This window comes from Hemiscyllium ocellatum, chromosome 32 (genome assembly GCF_020745735.1).
Source record: "Hemiscyllium ocellatum isolate sHemOce1 chromosome 32, sHemOce1.pat.X.cur, whole genome shotgun sequence".
Lineage (NCBI taxonomy): Eukaryota > Metazoa > Chordata > Chondrichthyes > Orectolobiformes > Hemiscylliidae > Hemiscyllium > Hemiscyllium ocellatum.
Genome location: NC_083432.1, coordinates 35,145,532 through 35,160,516, shown reverse-complemented (window position 1 = coordinate 35,160,516; position 14,985 = coordinate 35,145,532). Strand labels below are relative to the sequence as shown.

General features: G+C 41.2%; 1 protein-coding gene across 1 annotated transcript in view; it reads left to right on the top strand.

Moving 5' to 3' along the window:
* rnd2 (Rho family GTPase 2) overlaps positions 1 to 10,192 on the top strand; it is a 64,643-nt gene extending 54,451 nt beyond the window's left edge. The window contains exons 4-5 of the mRNA XM_060848496.1: positions 2,994 to 3,128; positions 8,250 to 10,192. Coding sequence (XP_060704479.1) covers positions 2,994 to 3,128; positions 8,250 to 8,498 — 384 coding nt within the window. The 3' untranslated portion in view covers positions 8,499 to 10,192. The remainder of the gene's footprint in view (positions 1 to 2,993; positions 3,129 to 8,249) is intronic.
* Positions 10,193 to 14,985: the final 4,793 nt, after the last annotated feature.

Genomic DNA, 14,985 nt, shown 5'->3' with positions numbered 1-14,985 from the left:
GCAAGGAGATGGACTTCCACAGTGTAAACCTTCCATTGTTTATTTTCTTGTGATAATTAATGATTCTTTCTGAGCTTCTGACCTGGTACTCATCAAGGAGAAAGTGTTTTGACGTTCCACATGATTTGTTGACAATCTGTGATCCGAGTCAGCATCAGTAAAGGGTTGGTTAGCTGGACAGCTGGTTTGCAATGCATAGCGATGTCAACAATGCCAGCTCAATTCCTGTATCAGCTGAGGTTACCACGAAGGTCCTGCCTCCTCAACCTTGCCCCTCACCACCAGTCGTGTCTCTCTAACGCAAGTGCAGGACTATAGTGACTTTAACTTTGTTTTTACTAACTTAAGGTGGAGGGCTATATCAAATTCTGTTACTATTGCATGGTACTTCAGGAATTCAACACAAAATGAGTGGCCCAGATTACAGCCCAGCAGCAGTTGCAGGAATGTCAGCCTCCAGAAACATTGGGCTAATTTTCACCTTTTTGAATTCACAAGCATAACATGAGATTCCCCTTTTTTTCTTTCTTGCCCAGTTGCCCATCTCTCCTGCCCCACCCCCATCCCTTGGCAACTTCGCTGGGAACTGTTAGCCAACCATGACTAGAGCACTTGATTGACAGGCAGCCCTTTGACTCAAAGTCAATAAATTTGTGTCAAATGCTGAATGCTTCAATTACCTTTTGGCTGCACTGCATGCGCATCCATTGCGATTGCCAGGAGAGTAGTTAGTTATTCACTGCTTTTGAATGGTGGCTTTTGAAGGTAATTCTTCAGTTTTAGTCCTGCAAATGACTGAAGCTGGGTAAACGGGGCTCATGGTTTGTGTTAGATGCTGACACAGCTGTCCTCAACTGTCTCTTCATTTATCTTCACACATGATTGCTTGCTATGACATGCCTTGATGCGGTTTCCCGCACAATGTCCAATGAACTGCTAATCTGACAATGGGTCAAAGAAGTGAGTCTCTGTGTAGCTGTTTGAAGGCCAAGCTACTCGGGACTAAAAGAAAACGATGAGTGTGGAGGAGAGGTCAGGCATCCACCAGTCACAAATCAACTGCTCTATAAGTGATCCGTGATCTTGCCAAATTCCTGGCTCTAGTGCCCCCCTGTCTAGGGGGTCACCGTAACTCTAATCCTTTTGCAGCTTCCTGAACTGTCAACACTTATGGGAACCAAAGGCAGGATAATTGAAGCTTGGGTCATTATCCAGGTCAGGTTTCATTGTGTACAGCCCGCTATGGGTGCAAGTAATGCAATTGACATCCTAGAATGCGTGTTATGAGAAAGTAGCGTTATAGAGAAGAATATAGAAGCATCTTCACAATGCATGTTGGAGTCACTTCATTTTAAACATTTTCCTAATATTGAACAAAAGTAAATGTGAATGATATCTGATGGTGAAGTCAGTACTGTGTCACTAATCAATGGTGTGACTTCCACAAAAGATGAATGGAGTTTGGTTCAAACCCATTTTTGAAACTCTTTTTTTCTGTACAAACTCTGTACTGTTTATGCATATTTTGATGTGAGTGTCTTGAGGATATAAAGAAGTTGCTCAAAGTATTAAAAGTGCTGATTTTCAAAATATCTTGTTATTTTTCACAATCTGTGTGGTGGGGGGTCTGGTGGGGGATGGGTAGTGATCAGGGTGAGAAGTGAAACACAGGACAGGTGACCCACCCACAAGCATCTCACTAGTCTGTTGGGGATTATTGTAAAAGTTTTAAAAATATAATCTTTGATGTTTAAAGGGTTAATTAGCCTGCTGTGTTTCAGGTAGGAATATTTGACCAGTGCAACTGTATACACATGTGTTAAGACTGTAGAAACACAACAGATCTTAATTAGACAAGTGTAATTGCTTCAGCCAAATTCACTCCTTCTCTATCATCTTCAGACTTTATACAAATACAATCAGCAATCAAAGTCACTCATTCAACTGCAAAATCTATACCTCCAATTAGTATCATGCACGCCAGCATTTGGACTCCACAGGAGTCAACATCCACCTCCTTCTTCTCATCCTATCAACAGTAACATTATCCTTTTCTCTCTCATGTGCAGACAGAGCTTCCCTTTAAATGCATCCATGTTATTGATCTCAACAGCTCCTTGCGGTGGTGTGTTCCACAATCTCATTGCTTGCTCTTGTTCTGTCCAGAGGGAAATGTCTCCTTGTTGGATTTGTTGATCTAGAATTGTTTGTTCGTTGGGTTTTTTTAACGTCTCTCGTAATGAGCTGCTCATTTTTCCAGTCTCTGCAGTGATCTTGACCTGTGTCTTCTACCACGGCTGGGGCAGAGGTCTTTGGCCAGGTTGAGACTGACCTTTAGGAACTGACCATAAACATATGGCTGCCACACAAATGTTTCCAAAACTTGCAAGGTACTTTGCAAAATGTTCTCATGACAGCGTAAATTGCGTCCTACATGTTGTGGGCAACAGATGATCCGCTGTCTCTCTGAAGATCAGTCTTCGCAAAATGATGAAGAAAACAGCATGTTTGCTGACATCAATGTATTTGCCGATTGTACGTGCAGAACTGAATTTTTCAGTCTTTCTGTGTCTATTCCAGCAATTTTGAAAAATGTTACTTTGCTTAATCCTTTATTCAGCTTAACCACTGTATGCTTTCATTCAGTTCCTTTCGTTTTTAGGGTTTTGTTAGCAATTTATCACTTAATGTGTTTGGGATTTATTGCTCCTAGTGTGTGCGCTGCCAGACCATATGACCATGAGAACTAGGAACAGGTGTAGGCCATTCTGCCCATCAGGCCTGCTGCACTGTTTAATATGATCACGGCTGGTTGCACATTCCTCATGTCTGCTTTCCTGTAACCCTTGATTTCTCCTCATATCAGTAAGTGTAGCTTTTAGGAAATTGGCAAATAGTAATATTTGATGTTTGCGAATGGTTGAAGATGACCTCACTTCACTGTCACATCGCTCCACCTGATTACATTTGTGGCATTTTCTTTCTGTTTCTAGTGGCAAAGTGAGACCCAGGAATTCTGTCCCAGTGCTAAAGTGCTGGTGGTCGGGTGTAAGATCGACATGAGGACAGATCTGAACGTGCTGAGGGAACTTTCAAAACAGAGACTTATTCCAGTCACACACGAACAGGTATCAGAGTGTTCACTTCTCTCCCTCTTCCTATACTTGAAATAGTCTGAACCTCGATGGTGTTAGTAGTATCATGTGCCTCCCTGAAGTTGAAGAAAGATAGCGCAAACGTGATTCAGGAAAGATGTGAAAGCAAGGGAATGCAGGAAAGATTCTCCAAGAGAGACACAAGAAGCTTCAGTTAAATAGGTAAATTGGAATCATTGGAGCAGTTTTTCTATTTAACTTGTTCATTCATGGGATGTGGTTGAGACAGATTTTATTACTCATTCCTAACTGCCCAGAGGGCCACTAAGAATCAACATTGCAGTGGGTCTGCAGCCATATATAGACTAAACAAGGTAAGGATGGCAGATTTCCTTCCCTAAAGGGCATCAGGTGAATTAGACAGGTTTTCAAAACAATCCGATAGTGGTGACATGCCATCATTAGGAAGTATTTTCTTTTAATCTGTAATTTTTTTTTAAAAAATTGTATTCAAATTTTGCTATCTGTCATGGTGCGATTCAAATCCATGTCATGGATTCTGGATGACTAATCCAGTGACATTCCTACTCCACAATCCATCTCCCCATGCTCTCCTTGGTGGAGAGAAGATTAAGGGGCAATTCAGTGGAAGTTTACCAAATCACGATGGGGGCTGGAAAGCATAGAGAAACCGATCTTATTGGCACAAGGATCAAGAACAGACAATGAATGCAAGGTGATTGGCAAAAGAAACAGAAGTGGCAAGAGTGGGGATGAAATGGGATTTACACAGCAAGTAGTTTGGATCTTGAATGTCCTGCCTTTGAGTAAGTGGGAGCAGATTCATTTAGAGTCATAGAATCATAGAAACAGACCCTTCGGTCCAACTCGTCTGTGCCGACTAGGTATCCTAACCTAATCTATTTGCCAGCACTTGGCCCATATCCCTCTAAACCCTGGATAAAAGCGAATTACTGCGGATGCTGGAATCTGAAACCAAAAGAGAAAATGCTGGAAAATCTCAGCAGGTCTAGCAGCATCTGTAAGGAGAGGAAAAAAACTGACGTTTCGAGTCTAACTGACCCTTTGACACAGGGTCAGTTAGACTCAAAACATCAGCTCTTTTCTCTCCTTACAGATGCTGCCAGACCTGCTGAGATTTTCCAGCATTTTCTCTTTTGGTCCCTCTAAACCCTTCCTATTCATATATTCATCTAGATACCTTCTAAATGCTGCAATTGTACCAGCCTCCACCACTTCCTCTGGCTGTTCATTCCATACATGCACGACCATCTGTGTGAAAAAGTTGCCCCTTAGGTCCCTTTTATATGTTTCCCCTCTCATCCTAAACCTATGCTCTGTAGTTATGGACTCCTCCCCCCCCCCACCCCACACCTCAGGGAAAAGATTTTGTCTCTTTACCCTATCCATGCCCCTCATGATTTTATAAACCTTTGTAAGGTCACCCCTCAGCCTCTGATGCTCCAGGGAAAACAGCCTCAGCCTATGCAGCCTCTCCCTGGTGTTCAAATCCTTCAACCCTGGCAACATCCTTGTAAATCTTTTGTGAACCAATTCAAGTTTCACAACATCCTTCCAATAGCAGGGAGACCAGAATTGCACACAATATTCCAAAAGTCGCCTTACCAATGTCCTGTACAGCTGCAACATGACCTCCCAACGCCTATAAGAATTGATGAATTATCTGAGGGGAAAAACATTTCAGTGCTATGAAGAAAAGGCAAGGATGTAGGATTAGATGAAATAGAAGCAAAGTGCTGGAGAAACTCTGCAAGTCTGGACGAGAAACAGAGTTAATGTTTTATGACCAATATAACTCACAGGTATTCTTGCCCCTCTGGATTTACCTCCCCTCTCCTTCCCCCCTCACTCCATCTCTTCCCCTATTGTCACTAAATGCTTTGTATTGTGATCACTATATCCTCTGATCTTCCCCTGTGTGATGATGAATGATCTGTACTCAACAAAACAGAGTTTAACCGTTTTACAACCTCACTTCAATGAATTCTAGAGACAGCATGATGTTAAATTCTTCTATCTTTACCTCTGTGCCCACTGCTTTGTACAGAAATACTCTCCCTGCTGCACTGACCCTTTCACCCATCTTCAATACTCTCCCTCCTGACTCCTACCTAAGGCCTTGCCACTTGATCTCCATATAGAGCTGCTGACATGAAAGAGAAGACTCATAGTGGACTTAAAGTTAATTCTGTCTCCAGTGTCAATTCCAGAGTCTGCAGTAGTTTGCTTTCAGTATGGGATTAGATGAGGAGCTCTTTCAGACAGCAGGAATAGGCTGGATGGACCAAATGGCCTTGTGTACTGTAACCATACTATAACTTTAATTTTGAAGGAGAGACAGCAGAAGACTGTGGATATGCAAGGGCACATTGTGAAAACATGGGAGGCTGTTTTAATAAGATGCACCAGAGAGTGATTTGTGTAAGAGAGTGGGAATGCTGACTGTCCGCGTGAGCCCAGTGAAGCCCTTGTTGGTTCTGTATACTTTACCACCGTTTGAAATGCATTATAAATCACCCATCACAGCTGCTAGATGACAGAAAATGTGTGCGTCTGTTGAAAGCTCTGGAGGACCTAGAGTTCTCAGAGGGCTAATCCATAAAGCAGTGACATTTCACAGTTGGTGCCTATAAAATCTTTTTTTTTACAATGTACTTATAGTTCTCTGGACATGGAAGTCACTTTTTGATTGGAACAGTGCGTGCGTTTCTGGAGCTGAAATGCTACTGGGACCATGAACTGCTAAACTTAATTCTGCCTGCGTCCCTGCATTCAATAATCTGCGGAACCACAATGCTATCACTGTCCTCACAATCTTTCTGAATCCAACCCCCCATGCTGATAAAATTGCATGGAGGAGAACAGAAAAACCAGTGATTGTGACCACTACTAATGCCATCTTTTACAAGTAGATTTGTAGAATGAAGATATGTCAGAATGAGGTATGTTCCCAACCTTTTTTAGCTACAGAAATAGCTAACTTCTTCCAACCTCCTTCATAGAGTCATAGAGATGTACAGCACGGAAACAGATCCTTCGGTCCAACCTGTCCATGCTAACCAGATATCCCAACCCAATCTAGTCCCACCTGCCAGCACCCGGCCCATATCCCTCCAAATCCTTCCTATTCATATACCCATCCAAATGCCTCTTAAATTTTGTAATTGTACCAGCCTCCACCACTTCCTCTGGCAGCTCATTCCATACACCGACCGCCCTCTGCGTGAAAACGTTGCCCCTTAGGTCTCTTTTATATCTTACCCTCTCACCCTAAACCTATGCCCTCCAGTTCAGGACACCCCCCCCCCCCCCCCCCAACCCCAGGAAAAGATCTATTTATCCTATCATGCCCCTCAATGTTTTTGAAAACCTCTATTAGGTTACCCCTCCGTCTCTGACGTGCATGTTTGTTTAATAATGAGACTTATGCGAACCACATGATTAGATTGGAACAGATAGACAGCAAATGCAGGAAGGATGTTCCCAAAGGCCAATGGAGTCTAGAACCATAATTCACAGTCTAAGGATATGGAGGAGGCCTTTCAGGATTGAGATGAGGAGAACGTTTTCACCCAGGGATTGGTGTACCTGTGCCACGAACATGATTGAGGTCAAAACAGTGAATATTTTCGAGGAGTTATACATAGTTCTTGGGGCTAAAGGGGTCAAAGGATATGGCGAGAAAGCAGGAACAGGGCTGAGTTAGATGATCACTCATGATCAGAGCAGGCAAAGAGCCAAATGGCCTATTCCAGTTGCTATTTCCTCTGTCTCTATTTCTGTTAAATTCTTGTAATAACTTTATGCAGTTTTGCAAAAGAATACCATTAGTATCTTGCAGCAGCCAAGGAGGCCATTCAGCCTGTCATCCTTGTGCTTCCTCTTTGAGAAAGCTAGTCTGTCGGAGTTCAGTATATTTTTCCGTCTCAGTGGATGGTGTTGTTTTGGACATTAGTGGTCTTGGTGAAAGTTTTAATTTGATTGCTGTTTTGCTGAGTGCGAAATACCAACTAGTAGCTGGGTGGTAACACCTTTCATATCTGATAACTGTTACTTTTTACAAGTCCCAAACACGCCGCAGCGACATCTCTATTCATGATTTTTTTTTGTTATTGGGTTTCTTCCCTGCTTGACGTCTTACTGTGGAACTTCATAAAACACAACAATGTACAAATTGTGACCAAAGAACTGGTTCTGTCGCAATTAACTAAGTATGTAGCTATTTTGCATTCCAGCTTCCTTAACTCCAGCAGTTGCACCACTGCATGTTAATTCACAAATGGCTGTTTGTGCCACTAATTATAAGAATATCGTTGCACTCTGCACAAATTTTTTTGGACAAAAGCTTCGACTCGTTCACACTGTAGCCTGCCTTCAAGTATGTTCTTTTTTTTCACATTAACAGTTCCCGTAATAGCCATTAACTTCATTTTAATGGATTTGGGCAAAAATTTGAATGTACATAAGATTTTTAGAACAAATAAAATTTCAACATAATCTATTGACAACACAAATAACGCCCATTTATAAACATTCATTCCTTTCATTTGTTCTGTCAAAATGCAGTCATTAAGGTCTACTTAATCATGTGGAAAAGGCAATGATTCTGTTTAGAGTCTTTTAATTGGTGTTAACCCTTGCAAAGCCCTTTAGATTTTCTCCCCCCACCCAAGAGCATGGAACTACGTTCACGTACAAAAGTTAATGGCTCCTCAGTGCTCCTTATGGGGATTGCTCCTTGCATGGAACGGCAGAACAAGAGCAATAGGGCGCTGGGAGGGAAAGACCCAGCTTGACTTAATCTGAATTTTCACTGTAATACGTTCCTCACAAGTGAGCTTCTGTTCTCTCAAATAAAAACGGAAAGGTCATCCAATTCCTAAAGCAGCATTTAAAACACAGCAAACCTAAGCTTTACTTCAGCTATTTTGACATGCTCTTGAATTAATGCTGCTTGGATGCCATTTCATGCTGTGCTCAAATTACTTGTATTGGACAACATAATGGATGAAGGTTAATTAAATGTGAAGCACACATTTCATGCTTTTCTTTATTCAGTGAAGGTTGACATTATGGTTTTCTCCCCTCCCTGACCCCTCCACCTTTTTATAGGGCAGTACAGTGGCTCGCCAAATAGGAGCAACGGCCTATGTGGAATGTTCATCTAAAGTTTCTGAGAACAGTGTCCGTGATGTTTTCCACGTTACAACCCTGGCTTCTGTAAATAAGATGCAGAAAAATCTGAAACGCAGCAATTCCAAGCGAGGATTAAAGAGGGTGTCGCAAATGCCTGGGAGGACTGACTTACTGGAAGGATCCGAGATCAGAAAGGACCGTGCTAAAAGTTGCTCCATGATGTGAAGAACGAACTTATCATTATTTGTATTTATTGTGCATTTTGTACAGTAAACTGGCACAGAAGCAACAGGATTGTTGCCTAGTCCAAGGTCGGCTAAGGCTTTTCCTTCAGCCTAGGCCTCAAAACTGGCTATTTCTGAATCCAGAGAGCTGTTGCTTATTTATGAGGCTTGCAGATTGACTGTTGCTGTGTTGGCTTCTTGTGCAAAGGAACTAATGAAGAGGAAGATTAACCAAGTGTTTGAATGTTTGTGAAACTGTGTTGCTAAGGGAGATGTGGGCTGTTTGTATTGAGAGCTGGATTTCTACGAGGACTTTGGGAGTGATTGTTGGCAGTGATAGCTTTTTGTTGTGTTGTGTAGTAAAAATCTATGACACTCACTTTGAGTATTGCCTTTTAAAACAAACTCTATTGGGTTTTAACAAATACACAAACTATAATATCCCAATTATTTCATTATCTTCAGAATTTAAGCATTTCCATCAATAGTTTTATTGAACTTGCATAGACTCTGATAGAGAATTTTGTGCAAGTTTATCATTCCTAATTCATTAGGAGATTTTACATTCCTCAAAATGATACAGTAATTGCAGGACTGAAACGTCCCTGTAGTGCGACTGTGCCTTCATAACTCAATAATGGAAAGCTTGCTGCTAATCTTGTACTGGCCTATACTGACCTACAGAAAAATGACACTTCGTATCAGGGTGAGTCCCTAGGATTAAAGATTTTGTCTTAAATTTAGCTCTCTTTCCAAATGTTTCGGGATCAGGGTAAATTTTCTGTAGCTGTGCATCTCAATTGAAATATTAGTGATTTGAAATTTCTCTTCTAAAGGAGACATCAGCTGAACAGAATCATGGGTGCAGTCTACATGTTCTTTCTCAATCATGCTCAGTACTACGGTTAAGAGGTGCAGTATCAGAATGCATTGCATTACTCAATTCATTGTGAATTGATAATTTTGTCCCCAAGTACAACACCTTGTCAGACTCTCTGAATTTTTAGGGCAAGGATCAGATTTGTATCAGCAATTGGAATTTGTGAATGGCCCTTTTGAAGACAGACCTCTAAGTGGCCAACACATAATTTGTTAGAAATAGCCATTGGCAACTATGGGTTAAAAGAGCTGCATTCATATAATTTGCCCGTGAGCACTTCTGTAGCACAAGTGTAACTGAAGGAAAAAATCAAAGGTGACCTTTCGTGTAACCTAAGCTTCCTGTGACAGTTGTCACTGGGCTTGCTGCACTGGGATGAAATTGTGTGTGATCATTTCTTGATGCACTTGAGCTGACTATTGAACCACCTTGTCATTCCCCTCAAGGGCAAGTGGCGAGACAGAGTCGATTGTAACCTCCGCTGCTGACAGTGGTCAGGTATGAGACTGACTCTGACTCAGCCTACACAGTGTCAGCCCATTTTGAATTGCTTCAATGTTTTTTTTTCATTTTACAATAAATAATTCCATTTTTAAAAAAAAAGGTCTGTAACCAATTAGAACCATTGACTGGAGAATTCTTGTTCTACTGTAATAGATCTTATCAACTAATGGTGTTTCCAGTTCAAACCATATCCTAGAAAAACAAATACATTTTAAGCCTCAGAACTGTTGATTCACTGTATATCACTTGATAGCAGAAACTGTCATTTAATTAAACAAAACACACCTTCAATAAAATAAAATAGTTGAGTATATCTAGCATTATCTTTTTTCATAACCCTACATAGAAAGTAGTGAATTATGGCCTTTTTCTTATTAGATTTGGCAATTTCCTTCTTGTGGTTGATGGTGCTGGCCTAAGCTGGGACTGGGTTTCACTTGCATCATCGGCTCTTGTGTATTGAGCCTAAGTGCAACTTGTTTCTGTGGGAGCCTTTACTCTGTGATTTGACAGGCTGGTTGGATGGGCTGGCAACACACTCGGGCCTATTTCCTGCTTCTATCCAGCATTATTACGGGTCAGCTTTCCAACAGCACCCACTGGAGGGAAAATAAACACAGATACTGCGGAGCCTAAAACAGCAAATACTGCTCTGCTGAGAGGCAACAGAGTTAATATTTTTCGTCCACAGACTTTCTTCACAATAGATGGGGAGCCATGACAGAGCTTCAATACTCCCTCCCCATCTCTAGCTAATGCAGGAAATCTAGTTTTGATTTGCATGACGTTCTAAAGCCACTCCCAGGTATTTATTATTCTTGCTGTGTTTGAATATCCCCTGTAGCACAAAGCTGATTATCCACGGTGAATTAAAACTCATCTAGATGTACATTCCATTGTGATCACTCATTATGAACGGATGAAACTGTCACCTATCTGTTGGCACTTGCCCTGGGAAAGTTGGAGCACATCTACTTGTAAGAGTTGCTCTGTTGAATCAGAGTGTGTTAATTAAGATATACCAACAGAATGGTAATTCCTTTCAGTTGATACAGGTAGCAAGTGAGGGCAACTGTATCTAATACTTGCTACTGCAACACAAGTCAAAGCATGACCACTTTAAATTGGAATGGATTTACCAGGTCGCCAAGATGGTGAATTTTTAACCACAATGGGATAAAACTCTGCTCTGTTTTGATACCTAAAGTGAAATCCTCTGTCCATTCATAAGGACTAAATTAATGCTTCCACAATTCAAACCAACCTCCCCCACATCCACCCATCTTTCACAGTCTGTGCCCCCGTTGAGAAATTATTGTAGAAATCTACCTTTTAAATTTGAAATAGGAGCTGAATCCTCATGAACAGCCTCATGTCAGATACCTCTACTAAATTTGTGTGTTTTTTAAATCAATTCATGAAATCACAGTCTTCTCGTTAAAACTCACATCTTTGAGATGCTGGTTACTTTGACCTTGTGGTGCATATTGAGTTAGAGCACACTACCCTCTTGATCAGAAATGAGCAGCATTTTAAAGTACTTGTATTTTCCATCTGCTAGAGCCTGAATCTTGCAGAGCTATACTGTGTCTGAATTTCTGTCATTGTGAAAGATTTTGTCCACCGTGAAAACTTTCCCTTGAATTTATTCAGGAAGCACTGTCAACCTGAATCAGTCCAAATGGGAATGAAATGGTTCTCAAATGGAAGGGATTCAATTTGAGTGGTGTCCTTTCTGATGGTGTGTTCAGGCTTGATTTAATAATGGGTCAGTCAAAGGCGAAATTCTATTTCTTCACTCCTCACTTACAGGAGCCAATCGATCTAAACATCAATCTTTCAACAAAACTTGAACTTCTGGAAGAGTTAAATTCCTCTTGTTCATATTTGTATAGTCTGTATCTTTTAAATTCAAAATCATTTATTAGAAATGACCTGACAATCTGATTTTTGTTTAGTTTTATGTTGTCATTTTTCTGCATTATTTGCACCACTTTATTCAAAGTACCATTGTTTGAATTAGTTTTACCGCCAGGTTAGTTGGGTTATCTGGACTGTATTCACTTTCTGCAGGGTTAGCTCTCATTTGAAGCTGAGAAACATTGCACTGCTGCTGAACCTGAAGGGTAACTCAGGTGTGAACCAAGATTTGAGCTGTCTGAGGTGAAACAATGTGATCCCTCCTTGAAGTTTTGTACCACTTCTGTTAGAACTTAACTCTGGTTTGGAGCTGTGGTTGTCCTATTGCTGAACCCCACTGTAAAGTGCACTTCTTGTGCAAATGTGTCCTTAATGTAACTTCACCATGTTAAAGGTGGGATGCTCATTTTGCATCAGCAGAGATTTTTCACTGATATCATCAATAGGAAGTATTTAAAGTCTTTGTGCATGGAAGCTTGAGATATCAGCCTGAATGCATTAATGTTATGTCCGTAATTACACTGTCTGCTATTCTAACAAGGTGCATATACCATTTAAAATAAACACTTTAATGTATTAGGCAAAGGAATTTCATGCAAATGTGTTAATACATTTCTTACTGATGAAAATTCAAGGCAGTCGTGAGTGTCTTCTGTCAGTTCATCACAAATCCAGTCTCCACCTTGTGCTCTCAGCTTCTGCCATTACTGCCAAATCCATTCCAAAAATGTGCCAAAGGCTTTGTCTCTAATTCAAGCCGGAAAAATACTTGAGATCTGACAACAAACAATGATACCCTTGCATGGTTTTCAAAGGTCTGAATGTTGTCAAAACTTATTGCAAATCCTTTCCAATATTTGCTGTTTTATTTTTATCTGACTTCTAAACGCTGATGAAAAGTAATAGTTTTCAAGAGTAGAAAAGCTACAGGAATCCAAACAGGCCCCTTCTTAAGGCTCAAAATGTGTGGATTTGGGATTGTGGGGGAGGCTTGCTTAGCTTATTGTACAGAAGTGTGCCTTTAGCATGTAGATGCTCAGCAAGCATTTACTGTGTTAAAGTCATGCTGTAAGGCCTTGCAACTTTCTTTCTGCAATGTTATAGTTGCAGTAAATAAATTCTGTCTCCATGAGCTTTTAAGTGAACTGAACTATTATTATTTTTGATCACATGGTGGTTTCCGAGAGGTGAGCTCAAAGATACAAATCAAATTGTCTGCTTTAAATTACCGAGGGATTCATTTGAAAAAGGTTTGACTGGTTCCCCAGCTTAATTAGGTGACTTGTTTATAGTGACTGGTAAGAAAAAGTAATCACTGACATTAATGTTTTAAAGTCTCCACAGTATCACATTTCATTTTTCTTCTTGGGCGGTGGATGTTATTGGCAAGGCCAGCATTTGTTCATCCTTAATTGTCTTAGAACATGGTGGTGAGCTGACATGTTGAACTGTTGCAGTCCATGTGGTGTAGGTATGCCCACATTGATTTTTGGGAAAGGTGTTCCAGGTGATAGTGGGGAATCAGCATTATAGTTCCAAGTCAAGATGCTGTATGACTTAGTGGGGGGGGAATGGACTGGCTTTCAGGAATTGAGTTGACGTGAGTTGCTCCCTGCAGAATTTCCAACCTCTGATCTACTCTTGAAGCTACAGTATTTGGTTGGTTCAGTTCAGTTTCTGCTCAATAATCCTCCTCCTCGGGATGATGATAGTGGGAATTCAGTGATGATAATACCATTGAATGTCAAGGGGTTAGATTCTGTGTTATTGGAAATGATCATTGTCTAGCACTTGTGTATTGCAAATTTACTTGCGACTTATCAGCCCAAGCCTGAATGTTGTCCTGACCTTACTACATATTGCCATGGACTGCATCAGGATCCAAGGAATCACAAAGAGTGCTAAACATTGTACAATCATCAGCAAACATCCCAACTCCACTCCTATGTCTTATGATCTTATAATCTTATGAAAAGAAGGTTATTGATGAAGCAGCTGTAGATGGTTGGATTTAGAATACTACCCTAAGGAACTCCTGTAGTCATGTTCTGGGACTGAGGTGATTGGCCTGTATATTGCGTCTGTGATTAGAATAGATTAGATTCCCTACAGTGTGGAAACAGACTCTTCGGCCCAACAAGTCACAGTGGCTCAGTGGTTAGCACTGCTGCCTCACAGTACCTGGGACCCAGTTTCGAATTCCGCCTCGGGCAACTGTCTGTCTGGAGTTTGCACATTCTCCCCATGTCTGTGTGGGTTTCCTCCAGGTGCTCTGGTTTCCTCCCACAATCCAAAAGATGTGCGGTTTAGGTGAATTGGCCGTGCTAAATTGCCCATTGTGTTAGGTGCATTAATCAGGGATAAATGGGTCTGGGTGTGTTGCTGTTAGGAGGGTCTGTGTGGACTTGTTGGGCTGAAGGGCCTGTTTCCACACTGTAGGGAATCTAATCTAATCTAAAAAAGTCCACACTGACCCTCTGAAGAATAACCCACCCAGACCCATTTCCCTACAATTACCCCGACTAATGCACCAAATACTATGAGCAATTTAGTATGGCCAATTCACCTAACCTGCACATCTTTGGACTGTAAGAGGAAATCGGAGCACTGGAGAAAACCCACACAGACACGGGGAGAATGTGCAAACTCCACACAGACAGTCTATCTTTTTTAATGCCAGGCATGACTCCAGCCAGTGGAAAGTTTTCCTTGATTCCTAGTGATTCAAGTTTTGCTAGGGACCCAAGATGCCGTATGTGGTAAAATGCTGTTTTTATGTCAAGTCACTCTTATCTCACCTCTTGAGTTTAGCTCTTTTGTCTGTTTGGACCAAGGCTGTAATGAGGTCAGGAGCCAAATAGCCCAAACTGATCACTTACATTGCCATGTAAGTGTCGCTTTACAGCACCACTGACAACACTTTGCTGATGATTGAGTGCAAGTCTGGCTTTCACTGAATGTTCGTGTGACTTGATTGTTGAAACATTGAACAGCATTCAATCCCAGAAGGATTCACTGGCATTCCCACGGGAGCAATAGACTGGACGATAATTGGGTTGCTACTCGAATCTCACTGTTCCCATGTGTGAGGAATATAGTGACTGAGATTCAGAAATCATTACCATGATACTCATGTTTCTGATGGCATTTCCTTTGGAATTCAGTTGGGTGTGTCCATGTTATG